Raw genomic sequence first — 26,245 nt, forward strand, 5'->3', positions numbered from 1 at the left:
TTGATCACTGTAGCTTTATAGTAAGTCTTTTTCTTTTAGTAGTAAGTCTTAAACATCAGATAGTATGGACTCTCCAGATTTATTCTTCTTTTTCAAAATTGTTTTTGGTATCCAAGTTCCTTTGCTTTTCCACATAAATTTTAAAATCAGTATGTTTGTATCTACAAAAATTCCTTCTGGCATTTTTATTGGAATTGCACAAAGTTGATAGATCATTTAAGAATAATTGAAATCTTAACTATATTGAATCATCCAATCCATGAATGTGGTATTTCTCTCTCTATAGGTCTTTGATTTATTTCATCATAATCTTGTAGGGTTTTTTAGCAGATATATTCTGAACAAGTTTTTAAGAACACTTCATTTTCTTGACACTTTTGTAAATGGTATTTAAAAAATTTTGATATCCAATTGTTAATTGCTAATATATAGAAATATCAATTTTTGTTTGTTGACCTTGAATTCTGCAAACTTTCAAAACTCACTTATTAACTCTAGGAACTTTTTTTGTAGATTCTTTGCGATTTTCTATGTAGACTTCATGTCATGTGTATAGGATCCTCTTCTTTCTTCCTTTCCAATAATATGTCTTTTATCCCCCTGCCTTATTGCACTGGCTAGGACTTCCAGTAGGATTTGATTGAGCGGTGAAAGTGTTTATCCTTACTTTGTTCCTGATCTTGTTACCAAGTCCTAGCTCACACTGTCACTGCATGACAGGCCAATAAATCAAGAGACGAGGTGTTAGGGCAAGGAATAGCAACTTTATTTGGAAAGCCAGCAGACCGAGAAGATGGTGGACTAGTGTTCCAAAGAACCATCTAACCTGAGTTAGAATTCAGGCTTGTTTTATACGAAAAGAGGAGGGGGTGTGGCTGGTTGTTGCAAACTTCTTGGTGCCAGCCAGATGCAGAGAGGATGTGATAATCCTTTGTTCTTGTAGTTATCCATGTCGGGTCTGGTCATGATGTTCCTGTAAACCTCCAACAAGACAATGTTATTCTCTATTCTGCAACTTTTTATATGTGAATGAAAATTGTTATACCTTTAAAGGTCAAGCCTGGGAGGCAGAGTCTTGAGAAAGGGCTATTATGTATTTTTCAGGCTATAGGCAGCATTCCTCTACAGATGTGCAGAGCAGGCAACAGAGCACAAAGGTTAGAGCTAAAGGAATATATCCAATGTAGAGGCAGGTTTGTTCTTCGTTTGTTGCAATCTCAGTGGGAAAGCATTCAGACTTTCATCATTATGTAGGATTTTATACATGTATGTATGTATATATAAACATATTATACTAATTGTAATAATTAATACATGAATATATATACCCTTCCCTTTTATCACTAGTTTTTAATCATAAATGGGTATTGAATTTTCTGAAATGCTTTTTCTGCTTCAATTAATGTGATTATGAAGTTTGATTTTTATGTCTGTTAATAGGAATTACATTGATATTTTAATATTTAACCAGTCTTGCATTCCTGGGATAAACACTACTTGGCCAAGGTGTAGAATTCTTTTTATACATTGCTGGATTTGATTCACTAGTATTTTGTCTAGGACTTTTGTTTCTAATGTTCATGAGGGATGTTGGACTGCAATTTTCTTTTCTATTCCTTTCCTTTCTTTTCTATTCCTTTCCTTTCTTTTCTTTCTTTCACCCATGCCATGTGGCTTGCGGGATCTTAGTTCCCCAACCAGGGATCAAACCTGCACCCTGGCCAGTGAGAGTGTGGAGTCCTAACCACTGGACTGCCAGAGAACTCCCCAATTTTCTTCTATTGACCTTCTCTGGCTTTGGTATCAGAATAATGCTGGCCTCATATAACACTTTGGAAAATGTTCCTTTCTCTTTTATTTTCTGGAAGATATTGTGTAGAATTGGTATAATTTCTTCTTTCTATGTTTGTAGAGTTCTACAGTGAAGCCATCTGACCCTCAATTTTTTTGAAGTTTTTTTAAAAAATTAAAACTATGAAGTCAATTAAAAAAAACAGATATAGAACTATTCAGGTAATTTATTTCTTCTTGGGTGAGTTTTGGTATTTTGTAGTTTTTAAGGAATTGGTTCATATCAATTGGTCCATTTATATGTATAGAGATGTTCTCAGTATTTCCTTATATCTTTCTAATGTTTGCAGCATCTATAAAGATACTCCCCATTTCATCCTGAAATTGGTCATTTGTATCTCCTTTTTTTTTCTCTGGATGGCAAGAAGTTTATTAATTTTACTTACTTTTTCAAAGAACCAGCTTTTGTTTTCTTTATTTTTCTGTTTTGAATTTCATTGATTTTTGCTTTTATTTTTATTACTTCCTTTATCTGCTTACTTTGAATTTATTTGCTCTTCCTTGTCTAGTTTCTTAAGGTGGAAACTTTGATTGTTGAATTGTGACCTTTCTTCTTTTCTGATAGAATCATTTAACACAATAACATTTACTTCTAAGCATGATTTAGCTGCATTCTGCAATTTTTGATATGTTGTACTTTTATTTTCATTTTCTTAAAAATATTCTCTAATTTCCTTTGAGATTTCTTTTTGATGCATGGATTATTTAGAATAATTTCCAAATATTGGAGATTTTTTAGGTATCTTTCTGTTACTGATTTCTACTTTAATGCTATACAGTCAGAGACCTTACTTTGTTTGATTTCAATTATTTTAAATTTGTTAAGGTTGTTTTATGATCCAGGATATAGTCTATCTTGGTACACATGTGTACTTGAATGTGTATTCTGCTGTTGTTGGGTGAAGTGTTCTATATGTGTCAATTAGATCCAGTTGGCCAGTGATGTTGTTTGTTTTTCTATATCCTTGATGATGTCTGTCTCCTGTTCAATTGATTACTGAGAGATGAGGGTTGAACTCTTCAACCATAATTTTGGGGTTGTCCATTTTTCCTTTAATTTCTATCAGTCTTCACTTTTATTTCGAAGCTCTGTTGTTAACATACATATTTAAGGTTGTTATGTCTTCTTGATGAGTTTACTCTTTTATCATTATTCAGTGTCCCTCTTTCTCCCTGATAGTTTTTCCTCACTCTGAAGTCTACTGTGACTGATACTACTGTAGATTTTTAAGCTTTCTTTTGATGAGTGTTTTCTTTCTTTCTTTTTTTTTTATTATTTATTTATTTATTTATTTATTTATTTATTTGGGCTGTGTTGGGTCTTCGTTTCTGTGCGAGGGCTTCCTCTAGTTGCGGCAAGTGGGGGCCACTCTTCATTGCAGTGCACAGGCCTCTCACTATCGTGGCCTCTCTTGTTGCGGAGCCCAGCCTCCAGACGTGCAGGCTCAGTAGTTGTGGCTCACAGGCCTAGCTGCTCCGCGGCATGTGGGATCTTCCCAGACCAGGGCTCGAACCCGTGTCCCCTGCATTAGCAGGCAGATTCTCAACCACTGCGCCACCAGGGAAGCCCCCAGATCAGTGTTTTCTTGGTATATAATTTTAAAAATCCTTTTAATTTTAACTGACCCTTATATTTAGTGGAGTTTTATAAGGCAGCATATAGTTAGGTCTTAATTTTTGTAGTCTTTTATGACAATCTCTTTTAATTGGTCTACTTAGACCATTGACATTTAATACAGTTATTGACGTGTTTGGATTTAGGTCTGCCATTTTATTAATTTTGTTTATTCTCTCTGTTTTTCATACTTCTGTTTCTCCTTTCCTGCCTTCTTTTGGATTATTTGAAATTTTAAAATATTCCATTTTAATTGATATAGTGAGTTTTTTACTATATCTCTTTGTATATTTTTAAAATTCAAATTATTAATTTTTAAAGGAAGAAATAAAAATACATCTTCTTAAGTTACCTCTGACTTGGTTTTCTGATTAGGAGACAGGGATGAGTGTGGCAGGGAATATAAGACAGAGAATTCTGAATGTAATTTCTTTACTGTTTTCATTTGCCTACTCCCAAAATGAATTTGAAGCAACCTTTACTGGTGTTATATATTTCTTTGTGTGGATTCAGTTTACTGTCTGGTGTCCTTTCTTTCAGCTTGAAAGATTCCTTTCAGTAGCCTGTAAGGCAGTTCTCATAATGACAAATAATCTGATTTTGTTTATCTGGGAATGTCTTTTTTTTAGACTTATTTTTGATCGTGGACCATTTTTAAAGTCTTTATTGACTTTGTTACAATATTGCTTCTGTTTTATGCTTTTTTTGGTTTATTGGCCACAAGGCATGTGGGATCTTAGTTCCCCAGCCAGGGATCAAACCTGCACCCCCTGGATTGGAAGGTGAAGTCTTAACCACTGGACTGCCTGGGAAGTCCCTATCTGGGAATGTCTTAATTTTTCCTTTATGACCCTCCTACCCCCACACAGTGATTTTTTTTTTTTTGCAGGATAGTTTTGCTGGGTATAGAATTCTTGGTTGACAGTCTTTGTCTTTCAGCACTTTGAATATGTCATTCTAGTGTCTTCTGGCCTCCATGATTTCTGATGAGAAGTCAGGTGTTAAACTTATTGAGGATCCCCTATTACTCCATTTAACCTTAATCACCTCCTAAAAGCCCCATCTCCAAATAAGTATCATTGAGAATTAGGACTTCAACATATGAATTTTGTGGGGGACACAATTCTTCCCATACAAGCCTCAGTAGTGAAATTTTCATATCAGTTACTGTATTTTTCAACTCCAGAATTTCTATTTGGTTCCCTTAAAAAAAAAAATCTCTGTATTGATGTTTTCTATTTGGCGAGACATTGTCCTCATACTTTCTTTTAATTCTTCAAACATGGTTTCCTTTGATTCTTTGAACATATTATAATAGCTGATTTAAAGTCATTGTCTACTAGGTTCCACTTCTGGGCTTTATCAGGTACGGTTTCTATTGACTGCTTCCTCCCACCCCCCTGTGTTTGGGTCATACTTTACCATTTCCTTGTGTGTTGAAACTGAATATTTAAAATAATGTGGCAACTCTGGATATAAGACACCCACCCCCTTCCCCAGTTTGTTTTTGTTGCTGTTTTTCAGTGATTTTCCTGAACTAATTCTATAAAGTCTGTATTTTTTGTCATGCATGGCCACTGAAGTCTCTGCTTGGTTAGCTTAATGGTCAGCTAACGACTGGACAGATTTCCTTACATGCTTGGAGCCAATAAATCTCCTAGCCTTTGTTGGGGTGTGGCTTCAATGCACTAACAGGCAGTTTACAAATCTGCCTTAGCCTTCACCTCCTGCTTGTATAGAGCCTCACCGTCAGTCAGAGGTGAGAGATTAGGGCCTTCTCAGGTCTTTCCTGGGCATGTGCACAGCCCTGCTCATTCATGTGGCCTTCTAGATACCCAGGAATATTCTGGGGCTTTTCAGAGATCTCTATGGGCAACTCATTTCCAGATATTCCTTTTAAGGTTTTTGTTATCTCCATCTGGTAATGATGCTTCAGGCAGCTGCTATGTTAAACAATTGCCACTGATTATTTTTGATAATGCCTTGCAAATAGAACTGTTTGCACAGAGTGACCTCTGAGGCAGGTAAAATAAAAGCCATGAGAATGGAGATTTTCAGCAAGCTGCCAGATAGGTCAAATAGTGACAATTCTCTGGGGATAGGGCTTTTGGGGAGCTCCAAACCTGTTTTATTCTCTTCAGTGGCTTCTAGGTTGCTGGTTTTCACAGCCACCATAGTTACAAGGCTGTTGGTTTTCAAGTCTACCATGGAGCTGGCAATAGGGAGATAGGATTGGGGCAAGTTAAAATGCCACAAAGTGCATTGTTCTTACTGAAACAATTTTTACTGAAGAAACACTCCTTGGATTTTTGCAAGTCTTTGGTTAATTTCCAGAGTTCTGAAAAAGTTGATTTTGACAAATTTGCCTGTGTTTTCATTGCTTTTCTGAAGGACTGTATTTTCAGAGGTCCTTACTATGCCATTTCAGAAGTTGGAATTCCTGAATCTTTTTTTAAGAAGTTGTTTTAGGGATTATAATATACATACTTAACTTTTCACAGTCTATTTAGAATTAATATTTTACAACTTTCAATGGAATATAGAAACCTTATCACCGTATAGGTCCTTTTGCCCTCCCCTATTTATGTTATAGTTGTCATGCATAGTATGTTTATATACATAAACATCAGACAATGTTATATTTTTTGCTTTCAACTCTCACATAAACTTTAAAGAACTTAAAAGAAGAAAAACAGTCTATTATATTTACCTAGATATTTTCCATTTTTATTGTTCTTCCTTCATTCCTGAGATTTCTGATGTGAAATCTACAGTTGTTCTAATTGTTGTTCTCCTACATGTGATACATGGTTTTTCTCTGTTTTCAAGATATTGTCTTTGCTTTTAGTTTTCAGCAGTGTGATTATGACAGGTGTGAGAATATATTTCTTTGAGTCTTTCCTGTTTAGAGAGTTCTAGGCATCTGGAATCTGTAAGTTTATGTCTTTTGCCATCTTTTGGAAGTTTTCAGTCATTATCTCTTAAAATATTTTTTCTGCACCAAGTATTTTTTCTTTCTCCTTTCATTCTGGGACTCTGATGACATGAGTGTTAGACATTTTGGTATTTCTCCACAGGCCCCTGAAGCTCTGTTCAATTTTTTCCCTCATTTTTTCTCTTTGTTGTTCAGATTGGATAGTTTCCATTGATTTATCTTCAAGTTCAATGACTCTCCCTCTGCCACCTCCATTCTGCTATTGATCCAATCTAGTGAAATTTTTGTTTCTCTTACTATATTTTTCAATTCTAAAATTCCCATTTGGTTATTTTTTAATCTTTTCTTTCTCTGGTGAGACTTACTATCTTTCTATTCATGTTAAGAGTCTTCAGGCCTTCTATTAGATCATGATTATAATAGCTGTTTTTTTCAATTTTGGTAAAAAAACACATAACACAAAATTTACCATCTTAATAATTTTATTTTTATTTATTTAGTTAGGCTGCGTTGGTTCTTCGTTACTGCACGCGGGCTTCCTCTAGTTGTGGTGAGCAGGGGCTACTCTTTGTTGCGGTACGTGGGCTTCTCATTGTGGTGGCTTCTCTTGTGAAGCATGGGCTCTAGGCGTGCGGGCTTCAGTAGTTGCAGCACGCGGGCTCAGTAGTTGCGGTGCATGGGCTCTATGGCGCACGGGCTTCAGTAGTTGTGGTGTGTGGGCTCGGTAGTTGTGGCTCGTGGGCTCTAGAACACAGGCTCAGTAGTTGTGGTGCATGGGCTTAGTTGCTCCACAGCATGTGGGATCTTCCTGGACCAGGGATCAAACTCGTGTCTCCCGCATTGGCAGGCAGATTCTTAACCACTGCACCACCAGGGACGTCCACCATCTTAATAAGTTTAAAGTGCATAGTTCAGTAGTGTTAATTATATTCATATTGCTGTGGAACAGATCTTCAGAAGTTTTTCATATTGCAAAACTGAAACTCTTTACCCATTGAACAACAGCTTCCCATTTCTTCCTTCCACCAGTCCTTGGCAATTCTACTTTCTGTTTCTATGTGTTTGACTACTTTAGATACTTTAGATACCTCACATAAGTGGAATCATACAGTATTTGTCTTTTTGTGTCTGGCTTATTTCACTTAGCATAATGCCCTCAAGGTTTATCTATGTTATAGCATGTGATAGAAGTTACTCCTTTTTTAAGGTTGAATAATATTCCATTGCATGCATATACTACATTTTGTATATTCACTCATCCTTTGATGGACACTTGGGTTACTTCTACCTCTTAACTGTTGTAAATAATGCTTAGGGAATATGGGTATGCAAATAGCCCTTTGAGACCCTTCTTTCAATTCTTTTGGATATATACCCAGAAGGAGAGTTGCTGAATCATATGGTAATTCTATTTCTATTTTTTTGAGGAAACTCCATACTGTTTTCCATAGTGGCTGCACCGTTTGACATTCCCACCAACAGTGCACCAGTGTTCCAATTTCTCCACATCATCTCAACACTTGTTATTTTTTGTTTTTGTTTTTTTGATAGTGGTCGTCCTAATGGGTGTGCGGTGGTAACTCATTGTACTTTGGATTTGCATTTCTATAATGATTTGTGATGTTGAGCATATTTTCATATGGTTGTTGGCCATTTCTATACTTCTTTGGAGAAATGTCTATTCAACTCTTTTGCCCATTTTTAAATTGGGCTATTTGTTTTTATTGTTGTTATTGTATAATATCTGTTAAAAAAAACCTTTGTCTTGGAGGATACAAGATAATATACAAAAGTCAATCGCTTTCGTATATACCAAAAATGAACAAATGGAATTTGAAATAAAAAATGCAATACTATTCATGTTAGCATTCCCCAAGATGAAACACCTGGGTATAAATCTAACAAAATACATACAAGGGACTTCCCTGGTGGTCCAGTGGTTAAGACTCTGTGCTTCCATTGCAGGGGGCATGGGTTTGATCCCTGGCTGGGGAACTAAGATCCTGCCTGCCACACAGTGCAGCCAAAAACAAAAAAAAAAAAACCTAAACAAAAAATATATATATACAAGATCTATATGAGGAAAACTGTAAAACTCTGATGAATTAAATCAAAGAATTAAATAAAATGGAGAGATATTCCATGTTCATGGATAGGGAATTCTCAATATTGTCAAGACGTCAGTTCTTCCCAACTTGATCTATAGATTCAGTGCAATCCCAATCAAAATCCAGCAAGTTATTTTGTGGGTATTGACAAATTGATTCTAAAGTTTATGTGGAAAGCGGGAATAGAGGGAATGTACCTCAACATAATAAAGGCCATATATGACAAACCTACAGCTAACATTATACTCAATGGTGAAAAGCTGAAAGCATTTCCTCTAATATCAGGAACAAGACAAGGATGCCCACTCTCGCCACTTTTATTCAACATAGTTTTGCAAGTCCTAGCCACGGCAATCAGAGAAGAAAAGGAAATAAAAGGAATCCAAATAGGGAAAGAAGAAGAAAAACTGTCACTGTTTTCAGATGACATGATACTATACATAGAAAATCCTAAAGATGCTACCAGAAAACTACTAGAGCTCATCAATGAACTCGGTAAAGTTGCAGGATACAAAATTGATACACAGAAATCTCTTGCACTTCTATACACTAACAATGAAAGATAAGAAAGAGAAATTAAAGAAACAATCCCATTTACCATTGCATCAAAAAGAATAAAATACCTAGGAATAAACCTACCTAGGGAGACAAAAGACCTGTACTCTGAAAACTATAAGATGCTTATGAAAGAAATCGAAGATGACACAAACAGATGGAAAAATATACCATGTTCTTGGATGGAAGAATCAATATTGTCAAAAAGACTCTACCACCCAAGGCAATCTACAGATTCAATGCAATCCCTATCAAATTACCAATGGCATTTTTCACAGAACTAGAGCAAAAAATCTTAAAATTTGTATGGAGACACAAAAGACCCCAAAGCAATCGGGGTCTTTTGCCAAAGCAATCTTGAGAAAGAAAAACGGAGCTGGAGGAATTAGGCTCCCTGACTTCAGACTGTACAGTAAGTCCCCTACACACGAACCTTCAAGTTGTGAACTTTCAAAGATATAAGCGTGTGTTCGCATGTCCAGTCAGGTAAGTTAGTTCATGTGTCTGGCATACATTGTCACACGCATGGATCCTCCACAAGTGGTTGTACAGTACTGTATAGAGTACAGTAGTACAGTATCTTTATTTCAAGCCCAGGATGTCCAGAAGCAAGTGTAAAAGCAGTGGTATATAGCTGATTGTGTTAGTTGGGTACCTAGGCTAACTTTGTTGGACTTATGAACAAATTGGACTTACAAACACGCTCTCAGAACAGAACTCGTTCGTATGTAGGGGACTTACTGTACTACAAAGCTACAGTCATCAAAACAGTATGGTACCGGCACAAAAACAGAAATATAGATCAATGGAACAGGATAGAAAGCCCAGAAATAAACCCACCCACCTATGGTCAATTAATGTACGACAAAGGAGGCAAGACTATACAATGGAGGAAAGACAGTCTCTTCAATAAATGATGCTGGGAAAACTGGTCAGCTACATGTAAAAAAGTTAAATTAGAACATTCTTTAACACCATACACAAAAATAAACTCAAAATGGATTAAAGACCTAAATGTAAGACCAGATACTATAAAACTCTTAGAGGAAAACATAGGCAGAACACTCTTTGACATAAATAGCAGCAATATCTTTTTTGAGCCATCTCCTAGAGTAATGGAAATAAAAACAAAAATAAACAAATGGGACCTAAGTAAATGCAAAAGCTTTTGCACAGCAAAGGAAACCATTGACAAAACAAAAAATCAACCCAGAGAATGGGAGAAAATATTTGCAAATGATGCGACTGACAAGGGATTAGTCTCCAAAATTTGCAAACAGCTCATGCGGCTCAATATCAAAAAACCAAACAACCCAATCAAAAAATGTGCAGAAGACCTACGTAGACATTTCTCCAAAGAAGACATATAGATGGCCAAGAAGCACATGAAAAGATGCTCAACATCACTAATTATTAGAGAAATGCAAATCAAAACTACAATGAGATATCACCTCACACCAGTCAGAATGGCCATCAAAAAAAATCTACAAATAATAAATGCTGGAGAGGGTGTGGAGAAACGGGAACTCTCCCGCACTGTTGGTGGGAATGTAAATTGGTACAGCCACTATGGAGAACAGTATGGAGGTACCTTAAAAATAGAGCTACCATATGATCCAGCAATCCCACTCCTGGGCATATATCTGTAGAAAAACATGGTTCAAAAAGATACATCCACCCCAGTGTTCATTACGGCACTGTTTACAATAGCCAAGACATGGAAACAACCTAAATGTCCATGGACAGATGAATGGATAAAGAAGATGTGGTACATATATATAATAGAATTTTACTCAGCCATTAAAAAGAATGAAATAATGCTATTTGCAGCAACATGGATGGACCTGGAGATTATCATACTAAGTGAAGTAAGTCAGACAGAGAAAGACAAATATAATATGATATCACTTATATGTGGAATATAAAAAAAATGATACAAATGAACTTATTTACAAAACAGAAACAGACTCACAGACTTAGAGAATGAACTTATGGTTACTGGGGGGAAGGGTTGGGGGGAGGGATAGAGTGGGAATTTGGGATTGACCTGTACACACTTCTGTATTTAAAATAGATAACCAACAAGGACCTACTGTATAGCACAGGAAACTCTGCTCAATATTCTGTAAAAACATAAATGAGAAAAGAATTTGAAAAAGAATAGATACATGTATATGGGGAAAAAATGTAGTTGAATGCACAACAATGTGAATGCACTTAATGCCATTGAATTGTACACTTAAAATGATGAAAATGGAAAATTTTATGTATATTTTACCCCTATAAAAAAACCCAAAAATATATTTGCAATAATATTTAAAAAAATACATTTTCTGTGGATAGGCAAAAAATCCAGAATAGTCAACACATTACTGAAGGAGAAGAACAAAGTTGGAGGACTGACATTACTCAACTTCAAGACATACTATAAGGCCATAGTGATCAAGATATAGCAAAAGAATAGACAAATAGATTAATGGGCAGAATATAGAGCCCAGAAATAGACCTGCATATATATAGCCAACCAATCTTTGACAAAGGAAAAATGGCAGTACAATGGAGCAAAGATAGTCTTTTAAAAAATGGTACTAGAGAGAGAAAAAAAAATGATACCAGAACAACTGGACATTCACTCTTAAAACTCTTAGAACCTAATAATAAGATAACAAGGGACTTCCCTGGTGGTCCAGTGGTTAAGAATCCATCTTGCAATGCAAGGGATGCCGGTTCAACCCCTGATCAAGGAACTAAGATCCCACATGCTGCGGGGCAACTAAGCCAGCGTGCCACAACTAGAGAGCCCGAGTGCCGCAACTACAGAGCCCATGCGCTCTGGAGCCCTCGCACCACAATGAAAGATCCCGTGTGCCACAACTAAGACCCGATGCAGCCAAAAAAATAATAATAATAATAATAATAATAAGATAACAAACAACCTAATTAAAAAATGGGACAAAGACCTTAACAGACCTCACCAAAGATACACACATAATAAATAAGTATATGAAAAGATGTTCCACATCATAGGTCATCAGGGAAAGGCAAATTAGAACGAGATACCACTACACCCATACTACAGTGGCCAAAATTTGGAATATTGACCACCCTAAGTGCTGGTGTGGATGTGGAAAAATGGGAACTCTCATACATTGTTGGTGGGAATGCAAAATGATACAGCCACTTTGGAAGACAGTTTGGCAGTTTCTTATAAAACTAAACATACTTTTAACATATGATCCAGTAATTGTGCCCCTTGGTATTTACCCAAATGTATTGAAAAATTATGTCCACAGAAAAACCTGCATATGAATGTTTATAGAAACTTTATTTGTAATGTTTAAAATTTGGAAGTAACCAAGATGTCCTTCAGTATGTGAACGGATAAATAAACTGGGATACATCCAGACAATGGAATATTATTCAGTGTTAAAAAGAAATAAGCTGGGACTTCCCTGGTTGTGCAGTGGTTAAGAATCTGTCTGCCAATGCAGGGGACACAGGTTTGATCTCTGGTCCAGGAAGATCCCACATGCTGCAGAGGAACTAAGCCTATGCGCCACAACTACTGAGCCTGCACTCTAGAGCCCATAAGCCACAACTACTGAAGCCCGCGTGCCTAGAGCCCATGCTCCGCAACAAGAGAAGCCACCGCAATAAGAAGCCCATGCACCACAATGAAGAGTAGCCCCCGCTCGCCACAACTAGAGAAAGCCTATGCGCAGCAAAGACCCAATGCAGCCAAAAATAAATAAATAAAGAAATAAGCTATCAAGCCATGAAAAGACATGGAGGAACCTTAAGTGAATCAAAGAAACAAAACAAAAACTACACGATTTCCTCCAGTTTCTCTGATCTATAGGGACTGCTTTCTTGCTTCTGGGATAAGAAATAGATGGTTTCTTGGAGCTCTTTCCATCTGCACCCCTTGCACGTTCCAGGTTTCAGGCTGCCTTTCAGTCCTGGCCAGGAGATACCAGAGGGGGAACAACTGGGAAACTCACCCTGATTTGGTGGTTCTTTGACTTCTGTTTTTCCTTCCTCAAGAATTCTTCTGGGCTTCCCTGGTGACAGTGGTTAAGAATCCACCTGCCAATGCAGGGGACACAGGTTCGAGCCCTGGTCCAGGAAGATCCCACATGCCGCGGAGCAGCTGGGCCTGTTGTGCCATAACTACTGAGCCTGCGCTCTGGAGCCCGGGAGCCACAACTACTGAGCCCACATGCCACAGCTACTGAAGCCTGCGCGCCTAGAGCTCGTGCACCACAAAGAAGAGTAGCCCCCGCTCGCCACAACTAGAGAAAGCCTGCGTGCAACAACAAAGACCCAACGCAGCCAAGAGTAAATAAATAAAATAAATAAATTTATTTTAAAAAAAAGAAGAATTCTGCTACCATTTACTTTTCATAATCCTCAGATAGGTGTTGCATGCATTCTGCCTAGGTTATAAATTGCATTCAGTGGAAGAAATGGGATGGAATGTGTTTTCTCCATTTTGACAAGAATTGGAAACTTCTGTTTTTTTGTTGTTGGGTATTATATATTTTTTTGGAAATAAGTCATTTGTCAAATATTTGTACTGTGAATGTTTTTCTTTCAGTCCGTGGCTTGCCTATTCAATTTCTTAACGGAGTCTTTTGATGAGCAGAAGCCTTTTTATTTTGTGAAGTCTATTTTTCTCAATTTTTTCTTCTGATTAATGCTCTCTGGGTCCTTTGTAAAAAATATCTTTGTCTACTCCAAGTCTGCAAAGATATTTTTCTATGTTTTCTTTTTTTAAACTTCTGTTTTCCCCTGTTTTATTGAGATATAATTGATATAACATTGTATGTTCAAGGTGTACAACATAATAATTTGATATATGTATATACTGGAAAATGATTACCACAGTCAGTTAACATCCAGCACCTCACATGGTTATAGCTTTCAAACATACAATATGTTATTACTAACTATAGTCACCTATGTTTTCTTTTACAAGCTTTTTTTTTTCTTTTCTGTTTTTGCTCTTTGTTTAGGTCTGATCCATTTTTATTTAATTTTACATATGGTGTAAGGTAGGAATCAAGATTCATCTTTCCCCTATATATGTATCTGGTTGTTCCAGCATTATTCACTGGATTTACTCATATATATATATAAAAGTAAATTTATCATTAATTTTCCTATGTTTTAAATGCATTCTCTCATTATTTAATGCTTTACATTAAAAGTAAACAAATCACAATTTAAAAGTAACTGTATTTCAAATAATTGATTTCCTTTGTAATCCTATACATTGTATATTATGCCCTTCAAATTATTATTTTGAGAATGGGTTCACAAGCTTTACAAGATTACCAAAGGTATCCAATACATGTTAAGAATAATGTCTTAACCCATGTTAAGAACCCCTGGTGAGGTGGAAAGACACAGCTTTAGAACCAAAGAAACCTGGGTTTAAATGCTCATTTGTTGCTTCCTGGCTCTGTGACCTGGGGCACATCACTTAACCTTCATTCATTTTCCATACTTCCATATATTCAATAAATGTCTATTGCGTACCTACTGCCAGCCACAATATTAAATCTTATGGATTTAATACAGACAGACATAACCTTTCCTGTACAAAGTTTACAGCTGAGTGGGGAGGCAGATGAGTCAGTGGGTCATTATACAAGACTGGTGAGTGCTTTGATAGTGAAGGACAGAAGGCTATGGAAGCTTAGGGGGACTCCCCACTCAGACTTGTGGGGTCAGGAAAGATTACCAGAGATAACACTAAACAGGCCTCAGGATAAGTGGACATTACCCAAGCAAAGAGAGGGAGAAGAGCAATCCAGGAAAGGGGATGAACTCTTTCGAGAGGCATGGCATGGTTGAGAAACCAAGAGAAAACCGCGATGGGGAGAACTAAGGGACCAGTAGCTCAAAGTATGACTGCAGAAGGGGTCAGATGGGAGGGTCTTGTATGCCATCCTAAGGACATTGGCTTCATCCTAAGAGAAGTGAGAAGCCATTGATGGGCTTTCATCATTGATGTGTTGTAACAGGATCAAATTAGTTTTTTTTCTTTTTTTAAATCACTTTGATTTGCAGAGAATGCACTAGAGGGATCCCGACTGGAGACAGGGACAATGATTTGGAGATTACTGGAGAAATCCTGATGAGAGAAGGTGAGTGCATGGTTAGTGGTAATGTGGATGGAGAATGGATAGATTTGGGATAATTTGTAGGTAAACGCAATAAAGTATATACTGGAGGCTCTGGGGAATGAGAGAAGATTTCTGGTTGGACCAATGGTGGTGTAATTCATTGGAAAAAGAGCAGGTTTATGTGAGAATATAAGGTCAGACTTGAATCTATGGGTGTGAAGTGACTGAGTGAGGATGTTGGGCAGACTTTTGGCCATATTGGTCTGAAGGTCAGAAGAGGGGTTTGGCAAAGGAAGCCATCCGTGTCCATATGGTAAAATGCCACAGGCGGCCTTCTTTCTTTCCTCTGGACCTTAGTTCAATATCTGTAGAGAATGTACTGTATGCTGCGTGTTGGGGATACAGCAGTGAACAAGAAGACTGGGTTTCTGCCCTCAACCAGTTTTCCGTTTACCTCTCTAAACTTGTTCCTTTTGTTTTTTTTTGGCCGCGCCGGGGGCCTTGTGGGATCTTAGTTCCCTAACCAGGGATGGAACCCGTGCCCCAGTAATGGAAGCGTGGAGTCCTAACCACTGGACCGCCAGGGAATTCCCTCTCTAAACTTGTTCTTAATCTGTAAAATTAAGATAATAATGAGATTAAGAGAGATGAGTTGATGTGATGGCACCTGGCCTTTTTTGTTTTTAATACTTCTTTCTCGTACCCAAAGCCGGAAGATACCTGGTTACTTTTGCTTTTGTATCCTTTCCCCGTTGGGTCTTCTGCGCAGGCGCTCTGGGCTGCTCGGGGGCAGGGGGTGGGGCGGGCCAGAACTAGAGCGGTCTGCCCCTGGGCCAGGGCCCGGGAGGGTGGAGGGAGCTGGATGCCCTGACGTCATCAAGCTGCGCGGCCCGCAGGGCGGGACCCGAGCGCGACTACGCGGCCAGCGGACCGGGGCGGGCTTGTGGGGAAGCGAAACTGGGGGAGGAGGAGGCGGCTCTGGCAGCGGCAGGGCTAGGCCTGGTGGCGGCGGCATCGGCGGCCTGATTCCCCCCTCTCCGCTCCTTGGCAGCTCGCCCTCTTCCCTCAGCGTGAGTGCCGACGCGCGGCCCGGGGGGAGCGAGCGGGCGGGCCCGCGGGCTCAGTATCTTCCCCTCGGCCCCCCATGGGCGGTCGTGACCCTCACCGCCCTTTCTCGCTCCCTTCCTTCTTTATACCCTTCTTCCCCGCGCCGCATCCCCAGTTCGCCAGCTGCCGCTGCCAAACGTCTCTGCGCACACATTCACACACTCACGTTATCTACAAGTGAAAAGACTGGCCCGGGGAGATGTGAGCTCATCTCTTCCCTCTATGAATAGGGGTGGTAATGCGAAACCGAGGCCCAGGGAGAGAAGACTGGAGAGGGGATTTGAACCCCTTCCCTGGGGGAGCAGCAGGTAGAACCAGGCCTTCTGCCTTCCACTTAGAAGTTCCCTGCCAGGGCACATTCTTTTGGATGTGTAGGTCACTTGAGCTGGGCACTGGTTAGCTGTGCGGCCTTCCCCTCTGGGGCCTCAGTTTCTTTAAGTGGAAAAGGAGAGGGTTGAATGAGGTGATTTGGAAGGCCCAAATCTGAGGTGGTTTGGGGAGGAGCATCTGTATCTCCTGCCTTTCGGACGCTATTTCCTCTCCTTTTTTGGCACCTACCTCAACACAGTTCTTGAGTTTCCTGTGCTTCCAGTCTCCCCCGGAGTCGCTAGGAATCAGAGGGCCCTTTTTGCTTACGTTATGGGCCTTTGGGTTGAGGGGGTATTTAACACCGTAGTTTAAAGTGAAATGTGACTCAGCCTGGTTTTGCTTTCTGTTTGTTCAGCGTCTCCTGTTCTTCCTACTTCCTCAGGATAGCCCCTGCCTGTGCCTAGTAAGAGGCTGCCTCCTTAGGAAGGATGAGATTATGTGTTGGGTAGGCTGCCTCATCCTTGAGCTGGAGAGAAGTGAAACGTGATTCATGTTTGAATCACGAGGGGATCAGTGGTATCTTTGGATTTCATCACTCTCTTGCTGCTGTGACCCATACTGTAAGCCTGTTCTTGTGCACCTGCAACTCCCCTTGCCTAAGGAATTGCAGCCCAGCTGAGCACCCACCTGTTTGCTCCTATTTTTGAGTACTTTCTCTTTTCTGAGTCCTCTTATAGCCAGCGGTTGTGTGTAAACCCACTGTATTCACTTCTACTCTTAATTGTTCTTTAATTTGATCATTCCTTAAGATTTCAGGAATCTCATAATCACTTCACTGCATCTCATTTTTTTCCCCTCATGCTTGCCTCTCATGCTTACCCATGGGCATGGATGATGGTGACATGGTGCCTTGCCTGTTTCCATTCTTTTTTGTGGAGGTGGGTTCTTGTTCTTAAAATTGTTTTTGTACCTGAGTCCTGTGATATGGCTACCTCCGGTCCTGCTAACTTTCCCACTCTTCTGTTTTCTCAGTCCTAAGTCAACCACTGCTTCCATTCCTTACTCCGTTTAAAAACTTGCCCACTTCTCCCATGTTTTCAAACATCCTGAAGTAAACCAAAAACCAACATTTGTATCATACTGTATAATCTCTTAATTGTCCTGGTGAAATAATAATGGTGATGTAGCAATCATTCTAGGATGATTTTTTCACCTTGGAAATATTTGTTGATATTCATCAGGTTTCATAATTAATTTCTAGTGTAAATTGTTGTCACACATGGCCAGTGTTGCATCAAAAATATAGAATAACAAGTACGCAAGGTCTTTTTCCCCCTGTGGCTCGTGGAGTTGATCCATGACTTTTTGGTATCTGACACCAATGGCCCAGAGGCTTCTGGGTCTGTGAGCACCACATTTTCCAGTAAAACTAACAGCTGTTATTGAAAACCAGAGCTTGGCTAGCACCCTTACTGGACCTCATTCTGAGGAAGAAGCTATTCAAGTGCTGGCAATGGAAGCTGTTTGGAGTTGCCAACTTTCATCCCATTAATGGTTCATTCCCATTCTTTGGAATTCCTGCTGTGATCCTAGTATCTCTGACAAGGGCAGCTGACTATCTGGATTTGTGGTTGCAGTAACAATGAGGAGGAGAAATGATTCAGAATGCACTGCCCCTCTCAAGAAACAGAAGAAAAGAGTTGCAGAGCTTGGCCTGAACCTCAGCTCTACATCTGACGATGAACCTCCCTCCTCTGTCAATCATGCAGCAAAAGGTAAGCTTGCCTGTGTGGTCAGAGGCCACTGACCATCTGGTTATTTGAATCACTGATGCCTGAATTGGGCAGAATACAGTTAAGTGCCTCTTGAGGAAAATTAGGCAAATTCTACAGAGAGATACTGGTTGTAGACTCTCTTCTCTTTTGCCATTCTCCTCCTGGGAGTTGGGAACTTGTTTTAACTAAAAAATTGGAAGTTTTACAGGTGTGCCTTAGTTCTGTTGTGGTCCTTCAGTAGGTGGCACTCTTTTGCTGCCTTAAACCAGGTGGAAGTAGTGGTGAGCATTGAGTGCCCTGTGCTCTCAGCTGTTAATGATCTTGGGGCTCTTTCACAGGGCAGGGCTCTTTGCTGCAGTAATCTGGCCTAATTCCCCTCAGGTTTTTGCATTCTGTTTCCTCAGTTCCCTCAGCAGTTATGATCAGAAACACCCAAATGAATTGGAGCATCCCTGTGTTCACTGTTTACATTAAGCTCTAAGGACTTCACTGATCTGGTTGAAACTAGCATTTTGCTTTGCCTGTTTTTTAGGGTTACAGATGTTCACAGTTTCCACAGGTGCTTTCTATGAGAAATTGTGAAGTGTCTCTGAGCTTGCCTGAAATACCAAACAATTAGAAGTAGCTCCATTTGCATTTATCTTTACTTGCCAGCTGTATTAATTTCCTAACAAAGTACCACAAACTGGGTAGCTTAAAACAATAGAAATTTATTCTCCACACTTCTGGAGGCTAGAAGTCTAAAATCAATGTGCCAGCACGGCCATGCTCCCTCCCAAGGCTCTAGGGAAGAATCCTTCCTTGCCTTTTCTAGTTTCTGGTGATTGCTGGTGATCCTTGGTGTTCCTTGGCTTGTAGCAGCATAATTCCAGTCTCTGCCTCTGTGTGTGTCTGTGTTCAAATTTCCCTCTTCTTATGAGGATATCAGTCATTGGATGAGGGCCCACCCTAATCCAGTACGACTTCATCTTAATTTGATTACATCTGCAAAGACCCTATTTCCAAATGCCATGTTCCCAGGTGCTGGGTGGACATGACCTTTTGGGCACTATTTAACCCAGTACACCAGCAGTCTTGCATTTTGTATCCTCTGCTGGGTCACTGGTAAATTGGAATGAAATTTGGTGACAGATTGGTGACTGAAAGAGTGTGAAGAATCCTTTGAGGGTGATAGAAAATACAGTTTATTCTCAACTGGTTGGCTAATTGAAGGGCGGTTATTCATCAGCTGTACTGAGTAGTTGGTCCAGAAAGGAGAAGCTTGACTGGCCTTACATACAGCTAATGAAGCCTTTGGGGCGGCTGTGATCCTGGCTGGATCAAGAGACTCTCTTATAACCTTGTGTGCGGAGATACGTGTGCCTTTAAAGTTGTCACAGTGGATTCCAGGGTAGGTGAGAAAGACTGTATGTAATTGAGGTTACTAAGTGGGAGGGCAAAAATATATTGGGCATATAGGTTCTAGGGCCTGTTGAGGAAAGGGAGTTTTGCTTATCACCTGGGATTTGAGCAACTTGATGAAGGTAGAGTCTCCTTGGGCAGGGCTCTGGGGTAGTGGGAGAAATGGCCTGCAAGAAAGGGAGAGCGTGCCTGGGGGAATAAATGATACTTAGGTGGTGGAGGTATCTGGTTCTAAGCGGATCCTGGGGGATGTCTGCTCTCAAGAGAATGGCTCCCAGGTAGAGGAAGGTGTATAGTTCAGGATCTTTCAAGGGAACCAGTCTAATTTAAATTTCAAGCTTTTAAAAATGTGACTGTGAATTGAGATTTTCCTCCTCCCTCCCACCCTCCCACGAACTCCTTTTAATTGTACCAAATGTCTTTAACCTTTTCTAGAAGTAGCACCATATGACTCAGTCAGGATTGACTGTTGCTGTTGTTTGTACAGAATGGAAATCTAGAGGTGGCCTGTACCTTGTATGCGTCTGGCAATAGGCCATTTGGTCCCTTTCATTTGCAGAAAAATGAGGCAGGAGGCAGAGGCAAACAAACATTGTTAGATTTCCCTGGGTCAGCTAATTTTAGGAAGGGCAGCTCCATATTGACAAAAAAACTCTGAGGGCTAGAGTCTGGTGTCTTCATCAGCAAGACTGCTCTCTGTGCCCCACCCCCTGCAACCCCATGCCTGGCGTAGAATAAATGCTCAGTAAATATTTACTGAATAGAACTGATGGAAGGCAACAGTAGTATCTTTTCCAAGAAGCATAAAATGCTTTGCCTCATTCATTTTGCCTATGCCTCCTCCAGTCTACAGAGGATCGTTTCATTAAGTACATCACATTTATATCATCTCTGTTCTGTGTTGGCTTCTCTTAGGCATCCCCTGGACAGTGTGCCCTGGTAGTTAACTGTCTCGCCAGAAACTACATATCCCCTGAGATCTATATGCGGCTTTCCTATTCAAGTCATTGCATTAAAGCAGGTGTGTTTCCTTTTGCTCCAACCCCTTCTACCCGGACATACTGTTGAACAGATGATTGAAAAATGCTCTTTAGGGAGTACAAATAGAAAAAAAAAAAGTAGTTGCTATTTTTGTCTCTCTGGGCCTTGTTTGTGCTTCCTCTGCTTGATCAATATGATGACTCATTAATAGATCTATTTAGTTTAATCGGTTTTTATTTTACATTATTGACAGGGTAGCTGCATTGCCAGTCAGAGTCTAACATCTGACCAGACTAAAGAAGAAAAGGGATGTTGTTGTCATGGCCACTGGGGCATCGTATACTCTTTAGAGTATTTTAAGAGGAGTTTGAAGGCATTTTCAAGCCTAAATAAACTCTTGGAAATTTGCTATTAAATAACGTTTTGAAGCAAGGAGAGGCAGATGGAGGTCGTTTTTTTCTTTTTGGTTGTTTGTCACAGGGAAACTGTGGTCTAGACCCCAAGACAATTTCCTTTTCTTTTCAGCTGTGCATCTAGTGTGGGCTCCTGGCCCTCCCACAGCGTGTTGCTTTGGAAGTGGCTGGGCTCCTTCACCGGCACCACACTGAAAGTGCCTTCCCCTCCGTCAGGTTTAATTCTTCGCTAAATAGGCCATTTCCCCTGAAACACCATCGTTTTCCTGTCAGCCCAGATTCATGACCTTAATCAAAAACTTCCTTTATTGGTGTCTGTTTAAATTGCTTTAACGAGTTACCATTTGTCTGGCATGAAGGAGAAATTGAGTCTTTAACCAGGAATGAGTGTATTCCACAGCAGTTGTTAGGCAGGATGTGGTGTTGATTCAAGTCCATAATTTATTCTTCTGCATCTGTGTGCTGCTCACCTTGGCCGTTAGTGGTTAGAGCTGTCCCTCCTTGTGTGTTGTCACTGTCATTTTTAATCTTGGCATGTTTGACCCACTGTTCTGTTATGGAAAATTTTGTCAGTAGCTGGGAAATCTCTGATTCTTCTATAAAATGAACCTGTTTTCTTTAAACTGACTTAAGAGTAATGATTTCTATCAGGTAGAGAAGAAATCTTAAATGAAAGCTCTAAATAATGTCTTGGGCTCTCTGGTAGGTTTTAGAAGGGGAGATCCTGGGGAGGTAAATGGGGATGCCACCCAATTTTGGCAAGTTCTTAATGAAACTCATGATTTTAATAGACTGACCTTATTACTCCTGTTAGTTTATATCCTCATCACAAGATTGTCTGCTCAATGTTTGCTAAATTCTTATCAGTCTTGGGAGGCTGAACTTCCTCTTTAGTTCCTGCTGCAGCCAAGACAGTTGTCTTCTTTTCATCTGAAAAGAGTGGCCCCAAAGGCCCAGGGGTGAAAATGAGTAGTGGCTGTGGCAGTCTGTGGACATCAGGACTAATCTAGGGAACTTTGTCTTAAATCATGTCAGGCTGAGAATTGGCTTTAAATAGCACATGAAATAAAAGAGAGAAGTAAGGGTTATCTGCTTATCCAGCACACTTTTTGATCTCACAAAGAAAAGCCTAGTAGGATGATATTTTAGCTCTCATCAACCTCATTCTCAGAACCTGGACAGGACAGGTATCTGTACATTAGGTGACAGCTAAGGAAGAGGAATGGAGTGGAAAGATCTTTGTGCCAGAGTCTGGTGCTGGAATATTGCACCAGAGCCACCAAGGATTTGCCCAATGAGCCTTGCGCCCAAATTTGGTTCTTCGTGTCATTTTGGTCCAAAAATGGCATGAGGACAAAGAAAACAAAAGATCTCCCTCTGAGATCTGAGGGTGGCAGGAACCCTGCATGCCCAGGAATGATATTCATACCATTGATGGGTGCCCAGTGATGGATCCTTAAGCAAACCTAACAGCCTGGCAACTCCCTAGAGATGGACCAAGGGCACACTCTCCTTTGAGAAGGACATCAGGTTTTCCTAACATTTATATAGATAGACCTGTGAATCTCCAGATAGCTGGTGAAAGAAGTAATAGCTCATTTAACATTGTAGCTTCTAGGTTAGTCTCTGGATTCCTGGGCTGCCCAGGGAAACTTTAGGGCAGTGCTCAGGGAGGTGCCCCCATTCCGGCACTGAGCGGTACAGGTTGGAGGCATGGAAGCAACTGAGTGAAGAGACTCTGCGCCTTTGGAAGCACAGTTCTTTAACATATGGGAGCTCTGTTGCAGAGCACATTTCTCCTCCACGTGGGCAATGAGAGATGAGAGGCCCAGGCTTAGTTTTAAGCTACTCAGAAGGTCTTTCCCCTCATATCTGCTGTCCTCTGAAGATTTTTCTGGAAAGGAACCAAATTCTGCACAAGGCTTAGAATGATACTTTATTTCTTTATAGCTTTTTTTTAAACCCTAATTTTCAAACTAACATATTCTTATTTCTCACACAGAAAATGCAGAAAAGGCAAAACAAAATAAATATCACCGCACTTCTCAGTTTCCATGGTTACTCATTGTTAATGTTCTGGGTCTTTCCTTCTGAGTGGCACTCTCTGGCACTCTGTGACGTGTGCTGCACTGGTCCACGTAAGCAAGTCAGCTCCTTATTGAGGGAATTGAACAGCCACCTTTTTAAGAGGACGAAGGCAGATTTGGTGCCTCTCATTCAGGGATATTCTCAACCAGAATTCCTCCTTAGGAGCCAGAATTTTGGTTTTAAGTTTATTCTAATTTTTTCACACATGTTCACCTGCCTTTCTTTTGCAAAATGTTATATCCTTAAAAATGCATATTTATTTTAGCTATTGGATTTTTAAGCTCTCTGGGGGTAAGGTTGTTACTTTTGGATAGTACTCCATTGTATATAGCATGGACTGTTTATAAAACAGGTTCTGAACCAAAGTTGTTGTCTGATCTGTTAAACAATATCAGATGTCCTTTTTCAGCCTACTGGGGTGCAGGGTGCTAAGTGATAGTCCAAGGGGGACTCAGTTCTCTGCTAGGATATAGGTATTCCATCCTCATGCTTAAACTTTTTGTTGTTTTTGTTGTTGAACCTTTAAAAAAACTCTTTTTTTAAAGACTTCTTTTTTTTTTTAGAGCAGTTTAAGGTTCACAGCAAAATTGAAAGTACAAAGGTATCTCCTACACACCCTGCCCCTATATGCACAGCCTCTCCCATTAGCACCGTCTCTTACCAGAGTGCTACATTTGTTACATTGATGAACCTGTGCTGACACAACATTATCAACCAGAGTTCATAGTTTATATTGTGGTTCACTCTTGATGTTGTACACTCCATGGGTTTGGGCAAATATATAATGACATGTACCCTTCCTTATATTTTTGAGGGCTGAACGTCTTGCACTGCATGTATGAGGTGTTGTAAGAGGAAATATCCTGAGGTACACTTAGTGGGTGCTTAGCAAAGATGACAACTGGGTGACAGTTCTTTAAATTCACTACAGTGAGCAGTTAATTAATTTCTATTAAATGCAAAGCCTTAGTCCAAGTGTTGGAGATAGAATGTTGGTTGTGGCAGAGTCCTTGCTCTCTAGGAGTGATCCTGTCCAGTGGGGTGGCATGTGACAACTAGCTCTCAGGCAGTGTGATGAATGCTGTGCTGATGGTATGAATACTGGTGCTACTGGAGCACCGTGGAAGGGAGAAGGCCTGGGGTGCTGGGGAAGACTTTGCTCTTCTCTGAACGTCAACCCTTAGTTTGTGTTCTCACTGGGAAATGGATGGATCAGTGCAGACAGTCTTTAGAATTAGGATGTAATCCTCAAGTTATGAATACCTGTATAATGCCCAGTTTGGGTATATATAAATAATTTTTTTACATGGCTGCCTTTTGTGCCTTTCCGCAAATACCTCCCACAAGCAGCCAAACTTTGAGTCAACATCTCTTCTCAGGGACTTCCTTTCTTCCTTAAAGGAATTGTGCTACATTGCTAAGTTAGTTTTCTTTTTTTACATTTATTTAAAATTTTAATTAAGATAATTAATATTATCTTTTAATTAAGATAATATATTCACATGGTTCATAAATCAAAAATATAAAATGATAGCCAATATAAACTCTAGTGATATAAAAATGTAAATCAAGTTTCACTTCTTCCACTTTCACTCGTTCCAAGTAATCATTTTGGTATTCTTTTTCCATGCCTCAACCCCACATGTGTGGATAATCACTTTTATTGGTCTTTTATATCTTTCCTTCCAAAAGCTCTTTTTGCAATGACCAGAAATAAAAATTTATATTTTTATTGTCCCTCTTTAGTACACAAGAGTTAGGATGCCATGTTCATGAATATGGTCTAGGTCTTCTACTATTCAGTTGACAATGTGTCTCGGTGATCTCACCATTTCAATACAGAGGGAGGTTCCCAAGTTTTCTTGGTTTTTGGCACTCTTAGTGCTGCCTTAAGTTTTTTCCCCATGCCCTAAAAATACCAAAAGAAATACCTAACAGTTTAGTTTATTAAGTATTTAGGTCTAAATAACAAGCATTTATATCCTAACAACTGATAGATGTTTGTAAGAATAATATTCATAAATTGAAGAACTAAAAAAATTTTATTCTTAAATAAGCACAATTACTTATTAATGAGATTTGTATACTGTTGAGCACTATACAACTTCTCAAACCTTGGGATCAGATTGGATACTACCACCCTTATTTCCTGTTCTGCATTCCTCCTGGCTTGCAGTTTAATACCATTTTCAATGGGAATATGCAGAAATTGTTTACCAGATTTTTCTTTTTTTTTTTTTTTTTTTTTTTTGCCACGCAGAGCAGCATGCGGGATCTTAGTTCCCCAACTATGGATCGAACCCTCGCCCCCTGCAGTGGAAGTGTGGAATCTTAACCATTGAACGGCCAGGGAAGTTCCCTGTTTACCAGATTTTTGAGATACAATCTATTTCCAAATTTGGGTGGGTTTTCCTTAAGAACTACCTGAATAAAATTATATTGGGTTGAAATATCTTTTTTTTTGGCCACGCCGCGCGGCTTGCTGCATCTTAGTTCCCCAACCAGGGATCTAACCTGGGCTCCGGCAGTGGAAGCACCGAGTCCTAACCACTGGGCTGCCAGAGAATTCCCTGAAATATCTTTTTTTAAAAAAAAATTATTTAATTAATTAATTTTTGGCTGCATTGGGTCTTCATTGCTGTGTGTGGGCTTTCTCTAGTTGTGGTGAGCAGGGGCTACTCTTAGTTGCAGTGCGCGGGCTTCTCATTGCGGTGGCTTCTCTTGTTGTGGAGCACAGGCTCTAGGCGTGCGGGCTTCAGTAGCTGTGGCATGTGGGCTCAGTAGTTGTGGCTCGCGGGCTGTAGAGCACAGGCTCAGTAGTTGTGACACACGGGCTTAGTTGCTCCGTGGCATGTGGGAGCTTCCTGGACCAGGGCTAGAACCCATGTCCTCTGCATTGGCAGGAGGATTCTTAACCACTGCGCCACCAGGGAAGTCCTGAAATATCTTTTAAGTTAAGAGATTCACGTATCTATA

General features: G+C 39.8%; 1 protein-coding gene and 1 long non-coding RNA gene across 7 annotated transcripts in view; both read left to right on the forward strand.

The window, feature by feature from the left end:
• The window catches only part of LOC309608274, a 244,302-nt gene extending 230,007 nt beyond the window's left edge, over nt 1-14,295 (forward strand). The window contains exon 2 of the long non-coding RNA XR_014232774.1: nt 7,593-14,295. This is a non-coding gene — a long non-coding RNA (uncharacterized lncRNA). The remainder of the gene's footprint in view (nt 1-7,592) is intronic.
• A 1,799-nt stretch (nt 14,296-16,094) lies between these two features.
• CMTR1 (cap methyltransferase 1) overlaps nt 16,095-26,245 on the forward strand; it is a 53,966-nt gene continuing 43,815 nt past the window's right edge. For 2 of the 6 annotated variants that reach the window (XR_014232765.1, XR_014232766.1), the window contains exons 1-3: nt 16,095-16,265; nt 18,249-18,386; nt 20,703-20,808. Coding sequence is in view for 4 of the 6 variants with exons in the window: in XM_082347812.1 (XP_082203938.1) it covers nt 18,351-18,386; nt 20,703-20,808 (142 nt within the window). In the remaining 2 variants the exon portion in view is untranslated. The remainder of the gene's footprint in view (nt 16,266-18,248; nt 18,387-20,702; nt 20,809-26,245) is intronic. The other 4 variants (XM_082347812.1, XM_082347814.1, XM_082347813.1 and 1 more) reach the window with 3 other exon arrangements.

This window comes from Balaenoptera borealis (assembly GCF_965194805.1).
Source record: "Balaenoptera borealis genome assembly, chromosome: 12".
NCBI lineage: Eukaryota > Metazoa > Chordata > Mammalia > Artiodactyla > Balaenopteridae > Balaenoptera > Balaenoptera borealis.